General features: G+C 38.1%; 1 protein-coding gene across 1 annotated transcript in view; it reads left to right on the plus strand.

The window, feature by feature from the left end:
- Positions 1-22,825, plus strand: part of ITGB1 (integrin subunit beta 1) — a 43,004-nt gene that overhangs the window by 14,658 nt on the left and 5,521 nt on the right. Inside the window, exons 2-15 of the mRNA XM_040645271.1 lie at positions 1,864-1,930; positions 4,441-4,526; positions 7,029-7,251; positions 8,993-9,163; positions 9,676-9,914; positions 12,400-12,555; positions 13,282-13,377; positions 13,686-13,775; positions 15,473-15,613; positions 15,773-15,972; positions 17,775-18,013; positions 18,235-18,457; positions 19,056-19,288; positions 20,990-21,156. Of these exons, the coding sequence (XP_040501205.1) occupies positions 1,864-1,930; positions 4,441-4,526; positions 7,029-7,251; positions 8,993-9,163; positions 9,676-9,914; positions 12,400-12,555; positions 13,282-13,377; positions 13,686-13,775; positions 15,473-15,613; positions 15,773-15,972; positions 17,775-18,013; positions 18,235-18,457; positions 19,056-19,288; positions 20,990-21,156 (2,331 nt within the window). The remainder of the gene's footprint in view (positions 1-1,863; positions 1,931-4,440; positions 4,527-7,028; positions 7,252-8,992; positions 9,164-9,675; positions 9,915-12,399; positions 12,556-13,281; positions 13,378-13,685; positions 13,776-15,472; positions 15,614-15,772; positions 15,973-17,774; positions 18,014-18,234; positions 18,458-19,055; positions 19,289-20,989; positions 21,157-22,825) is intronic.

The raw sequence follows: 22,825 nt of genomic DNA on the forward strand, positions 1-22,825 counted from the left end.
AACACAAGCAGGGGGAGTGGGAGAGGAAGAAGCAGGCTCATAGCGGAGGAGCCTGATATGGGGCTCGATCCCACAACGCCGGGATCATGCCCTGAGCTGAAGGCAGACGCTTAACCGCTGTGCCACCCAGGCGCCCCATGTCTTTTTTTTTTTTTTAATAAAGATTTAGTGTGGGGGGGGCAGAGGGTGAGGGGCAAGCAGACTCCCCACTGAGCGCAGAGGCCCACGCAGGGCTCCATCCCAGGACCCTGAGATCACGACCTGAGCCAAAATCGAGTTAGATTCTTCACCGACTAAGCCACCCAGGCGCCCAACATTGTCTTTATATTATGCATGTGAGTTTCTGTCATCTCTGGGTCTCCTCGGTTACTTTATACGTTCATGTACTGTTATTTTCACATACCTGTCCTCTAAATGTATATTTTGCATCCAGAATTTTTCTAAAAACCTTTTGTTGTTACTACATTTTATCTTTATAACTCTAATAGTCCGTCTGGTTGACGGAGTTTGCTGTTTCCTTGTTACTGGGTAGAGGACGTTTGCATTTTTGCCTATTGGAAATAAACGAGTTATGTGTGTGTATCACCTTTTATATTTTTAACTATTTCCTCAAGGTGAATATCTAATAACTAGATTGCTGAGTCAGAAGGTAGAAACATTTTTTAATGGTTTTATTATTTCCCCAAAAATATACCAGTTATAGTATACCAGCACCGGCTCTGGTTTCTCTCAGCCATATGCAATAGTTGTGTTGGGTTAAAACTTCCCCCCACTTTTTTTTTTTTTTTTTCCTTGCTGGTTTACCTGATATGGCTTTAATTTATATTTCTTTGATAACTAGTAAAGCTAACTTTTTGGGATTTTACAGTATTTGTTTTTTTGGATTCTTTTGGGAGAGGCAGATATTTGTACATAATTGGCTGCTAGCCCGAGAGCAGTAAACACTTAAAGGCTATATAGGGTTAGCGAGCTGTGGCTAGAGCCATCTTTGACCCACTCTGCTGAAGTATAGATTAGTATTGTGACAACTGATTCACTGCATAGTATAGATTAGTATTGTGAGAACTGTCCTATACCTAATGTGTACAGGTTGGCGTAATTCTGAATAATATACAGGAGATTACTTAATTTTTCTTTAGAGATTCTGGAAGACACTGAAACCCCTGTCAGGTCTTCTTAGGCTCCCCTCCTGCACTTTTTCTTTTTGTTTTTTTTTGTTTTTGTTTTTGTGTAGTTTGTAGATCTAGAAATGACAGGGAATTGAACAAAATATTTAATTTCATGCATAGAAGTTATTTTATTTAAAAAAGATAACTAATTACAGGAGCTCAGCCTCAAAAATTAACTGAGGCCTTGTGCAGGATGTTGGTCTTAGCCTGAGGAGAAATAGACATTATTGAAAAGTTATAAGCAAGAGCGCGAGCCATCTGGATTTTGACAAGTTCACTCAAACTAACCTCCAGTATTGAGGTAACGGAAGCATCTGGATGTGGCCCCCTAATAGCCATAGGCGGTAATAGAATAGAGATTCCATGGAACAAAGACTATTAATGGTTTTGTGGTGTTCAGGAATACTTGACACTTTTTGTTAGTTAGATGTTGAAATATATTTGATATGGAGAAAGGTGAGAATGGATTCTAGGGATCCGGTATGGACATTATGTTAATGTCAGTGACAGGTAACTGGGAAGGGGAAGAGGAGGATAAAAGGGGTCTAGAGAGGGATTGGAGAAGAAATGGTTTGAGAGAGATTATGTTTATAAAATCAACAGAAGATAAGGTGAGTAGAAATGTTTTGTGTTTAATGTATTATCTTTTTTTGTTATTTTCTTAATATTTAGCGATGTACATTTTATATTTCAGATGAATTTGCAACTGATTTTCTGGATTGGGCTGATCAGTTCGATTTGCTGTGTGTTTGGCCAAGCAGGTAAAAAAAAAAAAGTTTTCATTGTCTTTTCATTTCAGTGTCTTGTATTACTTTTTGACCAATTAGATTCTTGAGCAAATCGAAACCACATCGTGCTGCTCCTTCTGAAAGCCGGGCAAGGGCTTTCCTCTCCCTCGGGGAACAGGTTCTTGGAGTGGCCTGTGAGGCCCTTCATTGCCCAGCCCCTCGCTGCTGTCACCCAGAACAGCGGCAGGGCGGGTTGGCTAAGGAAATGCTGAAGTGGTAGGAATACAGAACACTACAGAAAGGTCTTTTAAGACTGTAATAGGCTGTTTAAGTGAGCATGGAGAAAGCAAAGGTGTGAAATCTATTTAGAAGAAAATAAAGTGAACCTGTAGAACGGTGGATTATGAACAAACCCTTACTATCTTAAAAAACTAAACCAGGAACAACTGACTTTCTAGAAGATATTCTTTTTTTTTTTAATGTTTTTTTATTATATTATGTTAGTCACCATACAGTACACCCCTGGTTTCTAGAAGATATTCTTACTCTTGATCAAAAAGTCTTGCAAAATATTGGCATTATCTCGAAGAGGAATGAAACATAAAGCCAAAAATATATTTAATCCTCTTACAAACATGATGCGTCCACATCTGCAGTAATGGATGTGCTGTTCTCTTCTCCAAATCTCAGAAAATGCATTGCCTAGAACAATTATTTGATCTTAGAACAGGAAGGACATGGAAAAATGAAGAAAAACCTTAAAGGAAATTATTGATAAAGTTGATTACATAAAACCAACAACAACATAAAAACCCAAACTGTCTGGATGTCAGAACACCATCAAGATGAGAAACGAAACAAAGGTTTAATTTCATAGCACGTGTTGAGATCCAGTAAAAATACGTGAATGTGATAGAAGAAAAATTAGCAAAGGATATAAAAATGTACAAAAGAAATGGTCAGTAAAATATGATAAAAATGAAACCTTAAATAACTGATGATAGAATTGATATTCTAATTTATATGCATTAAATGAGTAAAAGATTCTTTATATTAAAAAAGTACTTGGTGTTTGTCAAAAGTCTGGTGAAAACGGTAATTGTGTACTGCTTATAGGATTATAAATTTGAATATCACTTCTGGATAGAAATTAGTGTATACTGAGAATATTAAAAACATGAATACCCTCCAACTCAGTATTTTTTTTTTTTTTAAAGAGTTTATTTATTTATTTGACAGAGATAGAGACAGCCAGCAAGAGAGGGAACACAAGCAGGGGGAGTGGGAGAGGAAGAAGCAGGCTCATAGCGGAGGAGCCTGATGTGGGGCTCGATCCCAGAACGCCGGGATCACGCCCTGAGACGAAGGCAGACGCTTAACCACTGTGCCACCCAGGCGCCCCCCAACTCAGTATTTTTTATTTGTGCTAAGGAAATGATGAGAGTTTTACATCATGGGAATGGCCCTCAGAATGGGTGGATGTATGTGCCCATACACACACATGTATTTGGAGGATTCGCGTGTGCATGTGAGCAAGTATGTGGAAACTACGCCTGTATGCAATTGAAAAGAATCTAAATGTGTCCAACATCAAGTAGGACGTATTAACATAATAAAATATATAATCATTAAAAGCCATCTTTTTAAAGAATTTGTAATGGAACACTTAGGATAAAGTATAAAAAGTAGTATGCAAAATGGATATTCTCAATTTATCCAAATAATGTCTATATGCGTGCTTCCTTGCTATTTTTTTTATCTACATAAAAAAAGACTGAAAAAAGTATACAAAAATGCTAACGGTAGTTATCTCTTAGTGAATTATGGGTGATTTTTGGTTTGTTCTTTATGCTTTTATGTACCTTCCAAATTTTCTGTTATGAATATATATTAGATTTAGAATCGGAGAAGACACACTGGAGACAGTCCATGTTAGTACTCACCGCACGGAAGGCAAGCTGATCCTCACTCAGGTGGATTCAAAGAAACATGAGACATGCTTCGAACATAGAGCCTAAAAAAGTCATGGGATTGTGGAGTGGATGAAGAGGGGCTTTTCAAGTATTTAACATACTGAAAATGAAGGGAAAGCTTTTGCAGATGCTTTCGTGGGTAGTAGGAGTTAAATGAAAAGAAATAGTATTTTACCCAGTTGTAAGAAAACTCCTGATAGTTATGACCATCCAACATAATAGATCCTGAAATTATGCCTTTGATGAAAAGGATGAATATATAGATTACTGGTACGTAGTCTTTGTATGGAAGACAAGAACACTATCTTTTCATGGCTTTCTATGCCAAAGTAATCTAACATCACCTCTTTGGGGTAGGTCTGGATCAGTGTAGTAACAATTATTATATGGTATATAATATAATGTAATGTATAATTATAAAATATAACGTGTAACAATATAGGACATCATGTTGTATTATTCATATTTAAGGTTTATATGCATTGTATTATTTGTCATTGTAATCATTTTTCATTATTTTCCCTCTTGAAACTTCAAGTAAAGTTGTCTCTTCTTTGTGTGTCCTGACAGATGAAAATAGATGTTTAAAAGCAAATGCCAAATCATGTGGAGAATGTATACAAGCAGGGCCAAATTGTGGATGGTGTACAAATTCAGTAAGTAAAATTGCTCAAGGCCTTTCCATTTACTCTCTAGTCATTTACTGTGGGCCCATATTGTATCTTTGGGAAATGTTAAATATGAATTTTCACTTAAATCAATGTTTATTGAATACGTATCAACTCTGTGTCTATACATGATGGTCTAGAGGTGTGCTGTTTAGTACGGTAACCGCTAGGCCCACGTAGCTGTCGAGCACTTGAGACGTGCTCCATGGTGGTCCTACTTGAGAATTGCCATAAGCCTCAAACACATCCCAAAGTTTGAAGACTTAATGATAAAAAAAATCATTAATAATGGTGAAATGGTAATACTTTATATATATTGTTGAAATTAATTTCCCGTTTCTTTTTATTTTATCTCTCAGTGTGGCTACTAGGTAATTTTAAAATACATATATAGCTCACCTTTGTGGCATGCATTATATTTCTGTTGGTAGCTTCCCCCAAATCCCTAGCCATTTAATTTGACTGTTTTAGATTTTGCCCTTTTTTTGTAGGGAGAGGTATAAGCTAACCTTCCTAATTATATTCGAGTTAGAACTGATACAGAATTGATTTGCATCCCAGTAAAAACCCACTGAGGTTAGGGTTTAACTTTTATTCGCTTTTGTCATCTGTGTACATGGCTCAACTTGATACCTTTCACAAAGCCTACTGAATGTCAAATGAGTAAGTGTGTGGGTGACTGTCAGGACAGGAAGTATAGGGAGGTCACTGTGAGGATATATAATTTATTCACAGAGCGAATAATATCAGAAGGTCAAAGTTTTATTGTTTGTTTTTACTCAGGCACCTGAGTCCATACATTGCAGCTGTCGGTTTCATAGGTGTAACTGAACTGGTTAAATATCAGATACTTCGTATGGTTTGACCATACGAAAGACAAAATCAGAGGTTTTTGTTTTGTTACTTCAAAATTTTTCTAGTGATACTTTCTGTTCTCCTGAAGATGGTATTCTGGAATTCAGTTTGTCTCAGGCAGGGCGTACTTGCCAAACTGTTCTTTAAATAATTTAGCCTTTGAAATTTGTGGCATGATTTTGGAATGTGTTTAGTGAAATCTTGTTTGAGTTACAGTCTTAAAGTTCCCATGCGAGGCTACTGTGCTTTGGTAGTATTTTAGGCTTGGTGATACAGAAAAGTAGTTTAGCTTCGAACTGTTTAACCCTTTGTATTCCCTTCCTGTTGTTTCTTTAATTACATAAATGCTCTCATTAGTGTTGTGTTTCCCTTAAAAATAACTGATTAAAACCATTGTGTATTCTTTGTATTTAAGTATCGTCACTTATGCAACACCATGAAACAAATACCGTATAAAATTGAACATAAAATGACCTGAAAGAAAAGCCGTTTCCTCACTTTCCCAATGCCAAGATTAAATCTTTGGCTTAATACAGCTACGTATAAAATTTTTAGGGGTATATGTGAAATACTCAAATGTCTGTTATAATAATTGATTATTATAGGTACACATTTTAAAGTGACACATACCTACCACACACTAATGTCATTGTTTTTCTCCACTCAGATTTCATGAAAAACTTGTATCCAGAGATTTTACATATATCTTAACAGCAGTGTTTTTGCTTTCACTGATACTTCTTCACTCATCTGATAAAATTTTTATTTCCATCTAAGTTGTTGGAGGTATAACACATTATGAAATCCTATCACTACTGGAAATTTTACCCCAAGCCACAAGTAGCGTTTATATACCATTCAGACCTTTTTTATTTTTATATTTTTAAAATGCACCGTAGGGAGATAGACTCATGACCTTGTCATGTGATCAGATTTTACTGTGGTTATTGTTTCATATGTCATGTAATCACCACTGTGATTATTGTTTTTCAAAATGAATTTTAAAAGCCTTATTTAAAATAATAGCCAAAACCTGAAATTTTTTCATATCTCCAGAATACTTACTAACTCTGTGTTAAATTTCTCAGTCTCCTTTTTAAAAATTGCATCATTCACTGAGACACCTTCAGGCAAATATGTTTTCCCTAAACGCTGAATTGTTCAAAATAATGTGAGGAGAACCTACGTAATATGAAGGACTTACATAGGACTTCTTAAAGGGAACTTTTGGGGAAAAAAATTGTCCAGTATTTGGTTATGTACATTATTTATTAGTGGCCATTAAGCATACTGAATATGTGATTTTTCATTGAAGAAATTTCTTTGATTTAGATACTTTGAATTTGAAGGTGGGACAGTTAAAATGTACACTTAGGTCCGTCCTAAGTATTACTAAAGTAATACATTACTAGTAGTATTTATAAAGGGATTACTCTTCTAGAGAATGAGTTCATTTGTTTTTAAACAAGAGCATATGATTTGGGTAAAGGGAACATTTTGTTTAAAAACCAGAAATGAAGTATGTTAGTTGTGTCACTTGATTTTTGCATTTTGATTGCATATATGCAATTATATTACGCAGCGTGTTTGATCATTATACTTGTTACTTATACCTATATTTTGTATGTCACTTAGACATTTTTACAAGAAGGAATGCCTACTTCTGCACGGTGTGATGATTTAGAAGCTTTAAAAAAGAAGGGTTGCCATCCAGATGACATAGAAAATCCCAGAGGCTCCAAAGATATAAAGAAAAACAAAAATGTAACCAACCGTAGCAAAGGAACAGCAGAGAAGCTCCAGCCAGAAGATATTACTCAGATCCAGCCTCAGCAGTTGGTTTTGCAATTACGATCAGGTACAGAAATCTAATTGTATGGGGGCGCCTGGGTGGCGCAGTCGTTAAGCGTCTGCCTTCGGCTCAGGGCGTGATCCCGGCGTTATGGGATCGAGTCCCACATCAGGCTCCTCCGCTGGGAGCCTGCTTCTTCCTCTCCCACTCCCCCTGCTTGTGTTCCCTCTCTCGCTGGCTGTCTCTCTCTCTCTGTCAAATAAATAAATAAAATCTTAAAAAAAAAAAAAAAAAGAAATCTAATTGTATGAATACTTCTGTTTCAGCTTGAGCTTTCTGACGACTTTATATGAGCCTCTTTTGAGTTTTCCTTCAGGGGTTCATTTTCACATATGGATCAGCACTCAAACAGAAATGTGGAATATGTCAAATTTTAGAAATTTTTTGCAGACATAGCAATTTGTAAGACACATATACTTGAAATAATGAAGGTTGCCTAATGTCCAAAGCAAATTCCGTAAAAGAGAAGGTATTAGGTTTAGTGGGTTTTAAAAATAAAAGTGTCCATTCTGTGGTGTAATTATGTAATATAAACCCACCATTCTAACCCACGTTTCTCTTTGTATTTCTTTAATGTTGTTAACATATTAAGTTTTGTAAGAATCTGTGACGGTCCTGCATCGAAAAAAGAAAACCGCCCTTTTCCTCCTCTTTCCAGTTTCCATCCTTTTTCTCTCAAAAGAATGGTGCACAGTCATTGTCTCCATGAGCTCCCCTCTTGACCACTTTCCAGCCTGCTTCTCAACCTGTTCTGACAAAGCTCTGCCTTCCCCTTGAACCACCAAACCTAGTGGACTCTTGTCAGGCCCTTTTTTTTTTCTTTCTTCTTTTAACCTTCCTGTACCAAGTAACACCTTTGAACTTCTTGAAATGCTCCCCTCTTGGCTTCTGTGATATCACTCCTGGTTTTTCTTATCTTTTAACATGGCTTTCCAGTCTCCTTTTGGTGTCTTTTTACTTCCTTCCTCTTTGCAGTCCGCTTAATTGTTAGTTTTTCTCTCATGGCTTTAAAACCGTCTGTGTGCTGTGATGTAGCCTTTTCTCTTAAGCCCCAAACCCATTCACACAGCTGCCTACTAGAAATATGTATAGAGAATATCTACAAGTTAACATGTGATGATTTTTCACCCAAACATTCTCTTTGTCCTCTATTTCCTGAGTGAATTATACCTTAACGCCTCTTGTGTCTCTCTCCCCTTCTTATTCCTCATGGCTTCGGTTCAGATCTTCCTGTCTTCCTCTAAGATTTTTGTAGTAGTTTCTCAGCAGTCTCTTTGTCTCTGTAATTCATTTTTAAAACTTTCTTGCCAGGTTTTTGAAAGTAAAAATCAAATGATATTATTTACTTAGATATAAACAGAGAATAGAGTGTTTTAGAACTAGAGTCTCTAGAAGCTCCGGTGTGTGCTGTGACGTGCCCTGCCTTACCCACCGCAGTCTGATATGTGCTGTTCCATCGACTTGTTGCCCTTGGTCATAGTTCTGCATTGCAGAACTGTGTCTGTCTTGCCCACGGTGGAGTATTGTCTTTTTCATCCCGCACGCCCAGGGTTTGGCATGGTAAGTGGTGTGTTGACATGGAGTACACGCTCATTTAGTTCGCCTATGGACTTCCCAGGCTTTCGTAAAAATTATGGCAATAATGCATTTCGTTTTGTAGTGTTTATTCTATAAGTCCAGTTTGGTCTTTCTCATTTGCTTTTGATTTCTAGCAACTAACTTCATTTTCTAATCTCTGTTTAATTAGGGGAGCCCCAGACATTTGCATTAAAATTCAAGAGAGCTGAAGACTACCCCATCGATCTCTACTACCTTATGGACCTCTCCTACTCTATGAAAGATGATTTGGAGAATGTTAAAAGTCTCGGAACGGATCTCATGAATGAAATGAGAAGGATTACTTCAGACTTCAGAATTGGTAGGATTATTGAGAATATTAATAATTTTCATTTGTATAAGTCCTGGCAGTTTCATTCTTCACCATATACTTGTGAAGTAAATAGGCCAGTTTTTAGCCTTTTCTTTCTGAGAGGAAACTGATATTCCTGTCACATATCTAGTAATTTTTGTGCCTCTCTGTTCCTCTGTTACTTTATGCTGTCGTGTTACTTAACCGATTACACCACGTAGGTAATGAAGTGCATGCTTGTTTTCACAGGAATGTATTCGTTCATTTGTTGAATTATTTTATAAGCATGCTGAGTGCTGCACTTCTGTTTCATTACTAATTAATACAACCACACCTGTCTGTACAGCCTAATCTCGCTTCACACCTGGGTGTTTCACATTGTAATGATCTCCTTTCCAAACTTTATTATTAAAATCTTATTTCTTATGAAAGATTGACTTACATGTGGTAACATAACTTTATTCTTTTTAGTGCAAGTTTGCCCACCCACCCACCCCTCTGTGTGGACTCTTCCTCCCCAGGATTTGGCTCATTTGTGGAGAAGACGGTGATGCCTTACATCAGTACGACGCCGGCTAAGCTCAGGAACCCCTGCACGAGCGAGCAGAACTGCACCAGCCCGTTCAGCTACAAGAATGTGCTCAGCCTTACGGACAAAGGGGAGGTATTCAATGAACTCGTTGGTAAACAGCGCATATCTGGAAATTTGGACTCTCCCGAAGGTGGCTTTGATGCCATCATGCAAGTTGCTGTTTGTGGAGTAAGTACATGCCTTTCCTACAAAGGGACATTACTTGTGTGAATTTTAACTGTGATTTTACTGTCAGTTGGTACAGAAGAACTACCTACTTACCAAATCACACTTCACGACCCTGAGGAATACAGAATTTGATCCCTTAGACTCCCTCCAGCTACACAAGTGCTTTGTAAAGCAGATTTAATCATTATGGCCCTATTTAAACTGGGCAGCCACTTCATTCCTGCCGGATCTTAAAAGCCAGAATGCTCATCATTTGAAACAGTGGGGCCGCACAGCCGTACTTTGGCTGGTGTTCTAGATTTCTAGAAGAGGCGCAGGTGTCCTGACTCTGGCTCGTGCCGGAGATGGAGTCGCACTCGGTCAAGGTGTCACCAGGCGCGTTGAGAGAGCTCGGCTGGAACGGCGTCTCCGATGCCGTCTCCCTCGGGTGGGTTCTGCTCTGCCCGCCGTCTGTGAGGGATGTCTTCCCTGTGCCTTAGCGATGCAGGCAGCAGCTTTTTACGTCCTACTGCGTAAGCTACAGGAGGACATATATTTTGAGAAGTTGTAGCATAGTAATCATTGTAATTGCAAGATCTTTAGTAGTGGAAAGCTCATCTCCATGAGCCTAGTGATAGAATTTTATGAGCCGTTTAGCAGCTGAAGATTTTGAGGTGACCTTTCATGACCTGGCTGCAGCTGGAACCAGAGAGCACTTGAGGTCAGTAAGGTTTGTCTGAAGTACCCACTTCTGTCTCATTCCCCCCCTTTTTCCTTACAGTACATTCCCTGGAAGACCTTCCTTGACTCCAGATGCTTCTTAATGGGTATTTTGTCAACCAGGTTTTGCTAAAGTGCTTAACTATATCCAAGATAATCATGTGGTATAGCAGGATGGTACAGTGGTTGAGAGAGCAGTCTTTAGACTGCTGGGACACTGTTCCACCCTTTCCCGTTGCCGCCGAGTCGGGACAGTTTGCTTAGCCGCGCTGGAGGGCTGTTTCCTTCTCCATAAGAAGGGATAATACTAGACGTACCCGATAGGACGGTTACAAAGTTCAAATACGGTAATGCATGTAGAGTGCCAGGGAGCTCTCAGCAAATATCAAGTACTATATTATTGTTACTTTTGATTTCTCCCTGGGGCGGTTGGCATTTAAGGGTAGTTTCTGCTTTTAAAGGGGAAGAAAGACTAATATTCCAGGTAGCGCTTAGCCTGCCGCCCTCCTCTTGCAGCTACTGATTCATGATCCTGTTAGCTGCTCAGCGTGGAGAGAACATTCTCTGGGCTGCCTCCGTCTGTGCCTCAGCCGGTGGGATTAAAGCTAGCCATAGCACCACGGCCACTGCCGTCTTTCTTTGTTTATCATGCTGACTAACTGTTCCACCTGCTTCTCTAGAAGCAGTGTACTAATGCGTGGGTTGCCAGCATCAGCACACTTAATGCCTGCCTTCAAGGAATTGACAGTTTTATGGGGATATGCACAGATGTATAGAGTAAATTTAGAGAAATATAATTACAAATTTACCCTAAAGAGAAGAGGATTTTATTGCTACTTTTTCATTGTTTTTTTAAGTAATCTCTACACCCAAAGGGGAGCTTATAAGCCCTAGATGAAGAGTCACGCGTTCCACCAGCTGAGCCAGCCAGGTGCCCCTTTACTGCTACTTTAGATCCTCTGTTGAATGAGGAGGAGAATAAAATACGTGAACAAATAAACAGTACCGATGAAGTAGACTGGGTGGAGTTAAGCAGGGCAGGGGTTTGGAGAAGTTAAAAAAAATAATGCCTAATATGGAGGTTTGATAAAGGAGCCGTATACCTTAGAAGCTATGAGCAGGATGGAAGGAGGGTGGGAACATGGCAGCAGCAGTAGGGTAAAGTGCGGAATGGGCTGAGACGTTTTTACGTCCCCGTTAAATGCCTGTTGTGTGCCGAGCACTGTGCTGGCTCCTGAGGTATGATGGTGAGCAGAGCCAGATGTCCCTGCCCCACAGGGAGTGAGCTTACCTTCTACTCGGGGAGGGAGACATTGATTTTAAAAGATACAGTTTTTAAAAAGAGCTGAGAAAAGTGGACAACCGGCAAGACACAGTTTTCGTGGGGGGTGGAGGGGCCTTCTGCAGTGGGCTCTGCAGGTATCGGTAGGAGTCTTGGCATTACAAAAGGACAAGCTAAGGAGAAGGTCTAGAGTGAGGTTAAAAGTGCAGTGGAGGGGCGCCTGGGTGGCGCAGTCGTTAAGCGTCTGCCTTCGGCTCAGGGCGTGATCCCGGTGTTCTGGGATCGAGTCCCACATCAGGCTCCTCCGCTGGGAGCCTGCTTCTTTCTCTCCCACTCCCCCTGCTTGTGTTCCCTCTCTCGCTGGCTGTCTCTCTCTCTCTGTCAAATAAATAAATAAAATCTTAAAAAAAAAAAAAAAGTGCGGTGGAGCCTATGTGAGGGTGACAGCTTTATGTACAGCAATTGTGGATAGTATTTATAAATTGAAATCTTTTTCTTTTCAAGTCATTGATTGGCTGGAGGAATGTCACACGGCTGCTGGTGTTTTCCACGGATGCTGGGTTTCACTTTGCTGGAGATGGCAAACTTGGTGGCATTGTTTTACCAAATGATGGACAGTGTCACCTGGAAAATGATGTGTACACAATGAGCCATTATTATGTAAGTGCTGAATTCCTTACATGTTGAATGGATTCATGTGGAATTTTGGGCTTAATGTAAGAGTATTGTGGGCGACTGGCTTGGGGGTTTGTTATTTTGGTAAGCACAGGCCGTAACCTAATGTGCAAGGAAGCTGGTATTGCTGTGTCTAAAAATGTGGTTTTGTGCTGGCTTCCTGCTGCATAGACAAGGGCCTCAGTCGGTGAAAGGAGCTGCTTGGACACTCTCACTCTGTGCCTCAGCCCCTGGCTGTGTCTCTTCTCCCTTGCACGCAGCATTTTGTAACAAATTTGATACTGTTTCTAAACATAATTTGTATAGTCCTGTACTCATTTATGTAAGATTTTTGGAAGTAGGCACTCTGCTTTTACTGAAAACAAAGATTGGCAAATTATTCAAGTTGTAGAAGAAATCTAAACCCTGGTGAATTTTGGTGATTTATGATACAACCTGTAGTTATTGGCAGTTCTTTAATTTCATTGTTTAACATTTAATAAACATAGAGCTTTTTAAAACTTTTTATTATGGAAGTTTTTATGTATAGATAAAGATAGAAGATTGGAAACGCACATGTACACACCTCGCACTTCAGCAGTCATTTGTGTTATTTCAAGCAGTCTTGTGTAAGCAATCCACTTATGTATGCACATCGTGATTTTCAAAATGTATTGAAAAACTGGACTACATTGGATGTAATTACATACTAAATTTTATTTAATTTCTTAGGATTATCCTTCTATTGCTCACCTTGTCCAGAAACTAAGTGAAAATAACATTCAGACAATTTTTGCGGTTACGGAAGAATTTCAGCCTGTTTACAAGGTAAATATATATATATGTATGGGATAAAAAGAGAAACCAATTTCTAGGCTCTTCGTATCTAGTCATTAGAAGCAAAATCTTATGTCTGTTTGAAATGTGGGAAAGTGTTACTAGCCAGACAGACTGGATTTTACAACAGTGATTTAAATTAATTTTTAATCACATATAAAGCTAGTTTTTCTCATGTTCGACTCCTTAATTTATTTAGGAAATGGCTAGGGTGCTTGTACTTAAGTATTTTACATACTTAGTACTAATCGGTTGAATGATAGTGTTTGTATCTCACATGTTTTATCTTTTCATTTCAGGAACTGAAAAATTTGATCCCTAAGTCAGCAGTAGGAACATTATCTGCAAACTCCAGCAACGTGATTCAGTTGATTATCGATGCCTACAACGTAAGTACATTCTGAGTAAGATCTCTTAGGCAATACACTGTTGAGAGCACTTTGCCCAGAGAAAGTAAATCTCCCTTCCTACGCAAGCCCAGAGGACAAGATGAAACTAACATCTTGTGTATCCGGAGGAAAACCTCTTATATTCTCTTACAAGAGTAGAATTATTTATGTAACCTAAACAGAGCAAAAATATGACAAAGGCTTGTGGGGAAGGTTTCTGAATGTCCGTTTGATGTCATTAAATAGGTTTCCTTGTTGGAAACAAGTGAGACATAACCTGCATCTAGACTTACTGGATTACCTCAGTCTCCACCCCCCAGTATCTTTTATAGATTCATCTCTTTTAATGAATTACTCTGGAAAAGGTTTTTTGCCGGTTCTTCTCTTGCCATGTGTTTAGAGATGTAGTTTTCTATTCTCGAGAGGTACACAGTCACTCATGTACACGTGTACCTAAAATATGTACAAATGTAAATGCATATATGACTTAGCTCTTTTAAAAAGATCTATAAGATTTTTCTTCCCCCGCACATGGAAGGAAGTTGAATTGTCTAGAGCTCTAACCCAGAGTATGGTCAGTGACGCTCACTAAGCATTGGTGAATAATCGTTGTAAGTAGTCAGAAGACATTTGTAATATGGTAACCATTGTGTGTCCACCCCTCAGCCTTCTGACAGGTTGAATTTTTACCTCATGCCAGGGTTTCCCAGAATGTTCTGGAAAGACCCTATTCAAAGAGACCCTACTCAGAGAGGTTTTGTATTACAGAGGTTTTCAGGACTCCCAGTTGTTTCGTGTCTTCCCTATAGTTGTTCTCCATCTTAACAGAATATTGTAATATTTCCAACTCGCATGCATGTAGGTGTGTGAACAGGAGACAGCTTGCTGCTGAGCCTTCTTATTTGTCTTGAGCGATCTGATATTAAAAAAAAGCACTGCCTTGAATCCTTTGTACTTGGGGTTTTGGGTTTGTGTGTGTGTGTGTGTGTGTGTGTGTGTGTGTGTGTGTTGTTGTTGTTGTTTTATTTTTTTGTTATTTTTTGTGTGTGTGATTTTTTTTTTGTCCTGGTCTATAATGGCTCCTAAGTAGATTTGTTTCCAGACTATATAGTCAATTGTTTACCTGAGTCCTTAGTGGCTGGAAGTGGTAGGGCCAGAGGAGAGACATATTGCCAATGGGGACAGAAAATGTTTGTTCTGAGTCCTTAGGACTCCTCATATTTAATATCAGGCCTTTTCTGCACTGTGTGATCATCAGTAATTAAGCACAAATACTCTTTTTCTTTTTAAAGATTTTATTTATTTGAGTGAGAGAGAGCAGAGTGAGAGAGACAGCACGAGCAGGGGTAAGAGGAGAGGGACAAGCAGACTCCCCGCTGAGCAGGGAATCTGATGTGGGGCTCGATCCCAGGACCCTGAGATCATGACCTGAGTCGAAGGCAGACCCTTAACCAACTGAGCCACCCAGGTGCCCCATCTTAACTTTTTAATCATGTACAGTATTTTGAAGAATTTTAATTTGAGCCTGTTTCTCTCAGGTCTGTGTTTTCTGGTCACTCAAGACTTGGCTCCAAATCTTTTATTTAAATAATAATTGTTTTCTTAATAGTTCATTTGCCCATTGGTTTTATGTATTCAGTGTACTTTATAGTAGCATTTTGTTTGCCTTTCCTGTGTGTGATTATTCTTTCTTTTAGTCCCTTTCCTCAGAAGTCATTTTGGAAAACAGCAAATTGCCAGAAGGAGTAACAATAAATTATAAATCTTACTGTAAGAATGGGGTGAACGGAACAGGGGAGAATGGAAGAAAATGTTCCAATATTTCCATTGGAGATGAGGTATGTTGTATAAGCATTTTCTGAAGAAAAGAAAAAATTGCTTGTTTATAAGCAAATCTAGTTTATAATTTGAGAAACAATAAAAGAAATGAGCTTTTTGAAATACTTTTTAGATTTAAATTGCTTAGTTAGTTAATTTAATTGTTTTTTTCCTTCAAGGTTCAGTTTGAAATTAGCATAACTTCAAATAAATGTCCAAATAAGGATTCTGAAACCATTAAAATTAAGCCTCTGGGCTTTACTGAAGAAGTAGAAGTCATTCTTCAGTTCATCTGTGAGTGTGAATGCCAAAGTGAAGGCATCCCTAGCAGTCCAAAGTGTCATGAAGGAAATGGAACATTCGAGTGTGGAGCTTGCAGGTGAGCTGAGGTGGTTGGAGAATGACAGACGTGCATTGGGTTTGGAAAGTTATGGGCATGCTCTTTTGAGAAATCCAGAAAAAAATCTTTTTAGAGCAAGTAAATTCTTCGTTCCAACCACTGTTGCTCACCACAAGATCAATTTTATGATCTTGTATGTTATTTATAGAAAGTTCTTCCCTGCCTTCTTCCTTCTTCAGAAGATGTTCTTTGAAATAAAAGGTTTTATAGCCATCAAAGACATATGTTTAACAAATTGTTAAGTTGGCCTTTGGGTTTTTCCCTCATATAATAGCAACCTGAATTTTCTAGAGCTAATAAGCCTGTATTAAAATACATTTATGGAAAAGCGTTTTAGGAAGATACATCAAACTTATAATGGTTTTACCTGGAAATGAAACTAGGAAGCAGCAAAGGGTGTTCACCTGGTGCATGCACTTCTGCATTGTTGGAATAATGGAATTATTTGCTGGAATTAATTGCTGGAATAATTGTTTTTTAAAAATAAATATATTTTGTGAAAGTAAAAAGAAAACACTATTTTCTAAACATAGAATCTACTAACAAAACTGTAATCGAATGATTTAAAATTTTTTTTACACTGTGGTGGTTACCTTTAAATTAAAAATTAAAATTAAATATACTTTGAATACAGCTGTCTCCTTGAAAGATAGGAGGAAGGGGAGAGTATTTTGATCTAAATGTCAGCCCCAAATGACTAGGCTTTGAAGGGTTTTTAATCATGAGAAAAATAAGTGGCTGAATTTCACCATCAGTTACTAGTTGTCTATTCTAAATAACAACTTAAATGTTATATTTTACTTTTTTGTGTTGTATGTATCCTGACTGAGTCTTGTAGATCCGTTTTTAGTAAAATTCATGAACTAAAAAGATCTTAAAAATATTTTGTCTTTCTGGGATGCCTGGGTGGCTCATTCAGTTAAGTGGCGGGCTCTTGATTTCAGCTCTGGTCATGATCTCAGTCAGGGTTGTGGGATTGAGCCCCACGGGCATTGGATCCGTACTCAGTGGGGAATCTGCTTAAGAATTTTTTCTCTTTCTCCCTCAGCCTCTCCCCCCCAGCTTGCAGGCATGGGCGCACACTCACTCTCTCTAAAATAAATAAATAAATCTTTTAAAAAATATAGTTTGCCTTCCTTCCCTTTACATATTCACCAGATACAGAATTAGTGTATTTCCAGTGTCTATAAGCCTTGGGTATTCTAAAAATACAGTGTGTCTGAAAAGTCTGGACCCATAGGATATACCTATTTTTAAATAGTATGTTATATTTTTAAATGATGTGCTCAATATGTTTTTCTTCAACTTCTGTGCACTTTTTGGGGTGTGTTTATTGTACTTTTTTAGATTAACAGTTGGACCATTGCTTTAAATTTAGAGATGCTTCTTCCATAATACCAAATGTAATAGCATATTATTTGAGAACAGAATTAATATACTCTTTTAAAGTAAGTTGATCCTGTATTTCCAAATTCTTTGTTCACCTGTTCGCTGCTAGATGATATTTTCATCTTGATAAAAATGGTTATTTTCCTGAGGACAGATTTTTTTCCTAGGCTCTTGCATATATTGCATATGAACTTGGCCGCATGTGTGTGTGCGCATATGAACACTTTTGTACACGTCTGTGACGTGTGGTGTGAACACTCCCATGTAATATCATTGTATTTTGAAGATACTGTTCATAGTCTTGTTTCCTCTCCCAGTCTTTCTCACAATATGACTTGTTATTTTTAATTATTTTTATTTGATTTGATTGAAATTTTGGATTCTTTCTTCAGGTGCAACGAGGGACGTGTCGGTAGACATTGCGAGTGTAGCACAGATGAAGTGAACAGTGAAGACATGGATGCTTACTGCAGGAAGGAGAACAGTTCGGAAATCTGTAGTAACAACGGAGAGTGTGTCTGCGGACAGTGTGTTTGTAGGAAGAGGGATAATACAAATGAGATTTATTCTGGCAAATTCTGCGAGTGTGATAATTTCAACTGCGATAGATCCAACGGCTTAATTTGTGGAGGTGAGAAAGGGGTCTGAAAATGGTTCTAAAACGTGATCCCATCTAATACAATAAAAAACGTTAGGAGTTTACTTGGTGAACAAGTAGGAAAGGGCAGCAGTGAGGGGTCAGTCCGTCCTTAGCTCTGTGTTCTTCACATTACTGCTTACTTTGACTTTTAAGTCGGTGCCGTGGTTGGATATCTTTACCGTTATTATGAGAAATGATATTTTTAATCCCAGGAAATGGCGTGTGCAAGTGTCGTGTGTGCGAGTGCAACCCCAACTACACTGGCAGTGCCTGTGACTGTTCCCTGGACACGACCTCGTGCCTGGCCACGAACGGGCAGATCTGCAACGGCCGGGGGGTGTGCGAGTGCGGGGCCTGTAAGTGCACCGACCCCAAGTTCCAGGGGCCAACCTGTGAGATGTGCCAGACCTGCCTCGGTGTCTGTGCGGAACATAAGTAAGTATTTCCCAGGTGCACAAACAGGTGGTATTTGCTGTGTGTTGACCTAACTGTGACTGATACTTGGTCACACTGGAAATAAAATATCTGACACACGGTGGCCCACTCGGAGTCTTAAAAATCCTTTCTCAGTTGCTGGTGTTTGTCATATGATTCTTAAGTGTGTCATAGGAGAGCAGTGCGTGCCATCACTTTGGTCTGAATTTCACAGGCTATGGAATTGAATCCACATGGTAACCTTTCTGAAGGAAGTATTACCAGTTGTTGAATTACTATCTCTGGACTAAACTAAGTAGAATTGAAGGTTTTGCCTTTTGAAGAACTGTTGTTGTATCAACAACATATTGTTTAAATCGCTTTGTGCTGCATATTTATAATATCTAATAAGGCTAGTTTTACTACTTTTTTATTTCTCTTTTTGGATTTTAGTTTGAACTGTACTATGTAATTTCACTAGGGAAACTAGCATCTTTATATTTAGTTTTTCCATCTAGAAGTGTCCTGGGCCTCTCCATTTATTCACATGAAATAGCCTTTACGCAAATATTTATTTAAAATTTTAAATACATTGTTAATATAATTCGTGTTTTCACAGAGAATGTGTTCAGTGCAGAGCCTTCAATAAAGGAGAGAAGAAAGACACGTGCGCACAGGAATGTTCACATTTCAACATTACCAAGGTTGAAAATCGGGACAAATTACCGCAGCCAGGCCAGGTTGACCCCCTGTCCCACTGTAAGGAGAAGGATGTTGACGACTGCTGGTTCTATTTCACGTACTCAGTGAATGGGAACAACGAGGCCATCGTCCATGTTGTAGAGACTCCAGGTAAAATCTGATCATTTCAAAATTCTTTTCATTTTCTTTGTCTTCTTTCTACTACTACTTAGGCCTCTTGGCGTTTTCCCTAACACGCAGTAATGGCCTTCAGCTGGATTATTTTAGGTTCAAGTTAGGGAATTTTTAATCTCAAAGCTTAAAATAGTATTCTTAACTACAGAAGATATAAGGAAAAGAGAAAGCAAGTCTTAAGTGTTATGAGTGAAGAGTTTGAAGACGAAATGCGTGAAATCACATCAAAGTCTCAGCATACTGCCTGACACTTACTTAACCAGGAACTCACTAGTACTTCGATCATTATCGATGATCCTTAAGGTTGAGCTTGATGTAGGTTTGGGTACTACCAGGAAAGATAATTTGTTAAAGGATATTATAAAACATGAATTTGTTCAGCTCCTCAGAAGATGAAACATTTTTTATTTTGACTTTTATAGGCACTTTTTTGTATATTCTTTGAAATTTTCTACATTTGTGTATAGGTTTTGGTGGGAATATAAGTTTTCATCTCTTTTGGATATGTGGTAGGATTGGATTTGGGGGCATATGGTGAGCATATAGCCAAACTGTTTTTGAAGCCTCTGTATTGTTTCGTATTTCCAGGTGTGTGTTTGGCAAATATTGTTTCCCAGTTTCTGCTTCCTTATCATTTCACCTTTTTAACAGTGTTTTTTAAAAGACCAGAAGCTTTAATTTTGATGAACTACAATTTGCCAAGTTTTTCTTTATGGATCTTGCTTTTACTATTATATCTAGCACTCCTTGCCTAACTCAGGTCCTTAAGAACAGGATTTTTCTCCTGTGTTTTCTTCTGGAAGGTTTATAGTTTCTGGTTTTCCATTTAGGTCTATAACCCATTTTGAGTTAATCTTAGTATATGGAGTGAGGTTCAATTTTTTGCATATGGATTTCTAGTAATTCTAGCACCATTTGTTGGAAAGATTGACCCCTTCTCTACCTTTGTTGAAAAATCCGATAATCTTAATGTATGTTGGCCTATTTCTAATCCTTTATTCTGTTCCATTAATCTGTGCATCTGACCTTTAGCCAATATACCACACTATCTCGATTACTGTCACTTTATAGCTAGTCTTGTAATCTGGTAATGTAATCTGTCTAACTTTGTTCTTTTCCAAAGTGTTTTTGAAACACTCGCCTAGTTCTCTGCCTTCCTTGTACATTGAGAATTAACTTGCTGATACCCACAATACTCCTGCCAGGATTTTGATTGGGATTGCACTGAGTTTATGTAGTTCAAACTGGGGGAGCATTGACATCTTAACATTATTTATTCAGGTCTTTGATTTCTTTCATCAGTGCTTAGTAATTTTTCGCATGCGAATCTTGCACGTATTTCGCTGAATGTGTACAGAAGTATTTCATGGTTTTTGATGCCGTTGTAGAAGGTACTGTTTTCTAAATTTCAGTTTCTAATATGTAGAAATAAACTTCTATGTAATATATAGAAATACCTGTCATTTTTGTTTATTGATGATGTATCCTATGGCCTTGTAAGGTCACTTGTTAGTTCTAGTATCTTTTTTATAGATTCTTTGGAATTCTTTACATTTACTTATCTTGGGGTTTTATTCCTATATGTTTTTGATAAGAGACTAACCAGGTCTTTGTAGTTTTGGCCCTACTTTGCGTATATCAATCTTATGTGCTCATTCTTTCCTTTTTACTTTACAGAGTGCCCCACCGGTCCAGACATCATTCCAATTGTAGCTGGTGTGGTTGCTGGAATTGTTCTTATTGGCCTTGCATTGCTGCTGATTTGGAAGCTTTTAATGATAATTCATGACAGAAGGGAATTTGCCAAATTCGAAAAGGAAAAAATGAATGCCAAATGGGACACGGTAAGTTGCAGAACATCTAAAACATAAGGAGGTTTACAAAGTAAATGTAACACTTCTAAGACTTGTCTATTAACTTTAAAATTGATTATTAAAGTCCTGTTTAAGTATTTTATCTCCCCAGGAGTTCATTACTCAGAGAACTTGCATTTAGTGAAAAACAGAAAACATCTTAAATATATCCCATTAAAACAAAACATTATAAGAAAGTATCTTCTGGACACTGTGGTCAGTGTTTTTATTTCTGAATTTTGATCTTAAATCTGCTCTTCTGCCTTTTCATCTCATGTAAAATAGAATTCTAAATAATGTCTGTGTAGCAAGATACTCAGTAGAAAGCTTTTCTCCCTCTCTCCTTTTTTTCCAATCGAAAGCAGCCAGACTCAAAAGGCTATGCATTATACAATTCCACCTGTCTGACATTCTGGAAAAGGCAGAACTGTAGGGGCAGAACTAAATCAGGCTGGAGTGGGGGGAGAGGGCACGAGGGATCTTCTTGGGGTGATCTGGTTTGTGGGTATGGCTGTACAACTCTATACTTAAAAGGGTATATTTAACTTTCTACAGATTATAACTCAGTAAACTTTGTAAAAATTTTTAAAAGCTGAAAGTGAGTGAAACGTTGTGCTAGCATATAATGTGCTTTGAAATATGAAGTCTGAGGGTGGGGTGGCCAAATGTTGGCCTCCATGTATTTGTCTTTTGACACAAGAAGGCCGTCTTCGGTAATTTGAGATAATAAATTAATTTTAGTCATTTGCGTTTTACTGCAGTTTGGGTTGTTTTTTTTTTAAATAATGATATTCAGAACTATAAAAGTAAAATTTATAAAGTAGTGAAAATTCTCTTATAGTGGTTAAACACTATACATGTCGATTTTTTTCTGATGAAATCATTAGAAACTATTTCTTTTACTTTAGCAAGAAAATCCGATTTACAAGAGTCCTATTAATAATTTCAAGAATCCAAACTATGGACGTAAAGCTGGTCTCTAAGTTGCCGTTCGTATTTTCTTTCATTTTCTGTCTTTGCATGTGAACTTTTGTTCTTTCTTACTGCACCGCGTGTGCTTTATCACTGCTGCTGTTTTTTTTAAAGTCTGGCTTTATTTATACGGCTATATTGTGGCTTTTTTTGGTGTGTGTGTTACTTTAGAGTTAGTGTTTTGAAGAGCTTTAAAACAAGCTTTATGGTACAGAAGCAGCAGCTGGGTTGCAGTAAAACGAGGATATGCTTTGTGGTCAGACCGACCTCGGGTCAGATCCCAGCCCTTCGGCAGCATTGAGCCACTTTGCTGTTCAGAGCTTAGTTGTCGCGTCTTTAACAGGGAGCCTTGAATAACCTCTGTTGTGTGGGTGTGGGTGTCTGCTAATGAGCCGCGTTACGTGAGGTCAGCCTGTCACTTACAATCTTCACTCCCGCGCTGTAGATGGCATTATCCTTACATATGCATCGCTACATGTAGATTTTAGGGTGAAATAGTAAAAAGTAAAAGTGAAGTCTAAATTGCAAAATAGAATAAATGCAACCTGGTGAAGCATTTGTATAATATGCAACTACAGTATCATTGTTACTGGTTCTGGAACTATTTGGAGATTCTTTAGTTCTTGATTTAAATCGAATGAAATGCTATTAAAAACCAGAAGACCTTTTATTTATATATATATATTCT

This window comes from Ursus maritimus, unplaced genomic scaffold, assembly GCF_017311325.1.
Source record: "Ursus maritimus isolate PB19 unplaced genomic scaffold, ASM1731132v1 scaffold_31, whole genome shotgun sequence".
In the NCBI taxonomy this organism is placed as follows: domain Eukaryota; kingdom Metazoa; phylum Chordata; class Mammalia; order Carnivora; family Ursidae; genus Ursus; species Ursus maritimus.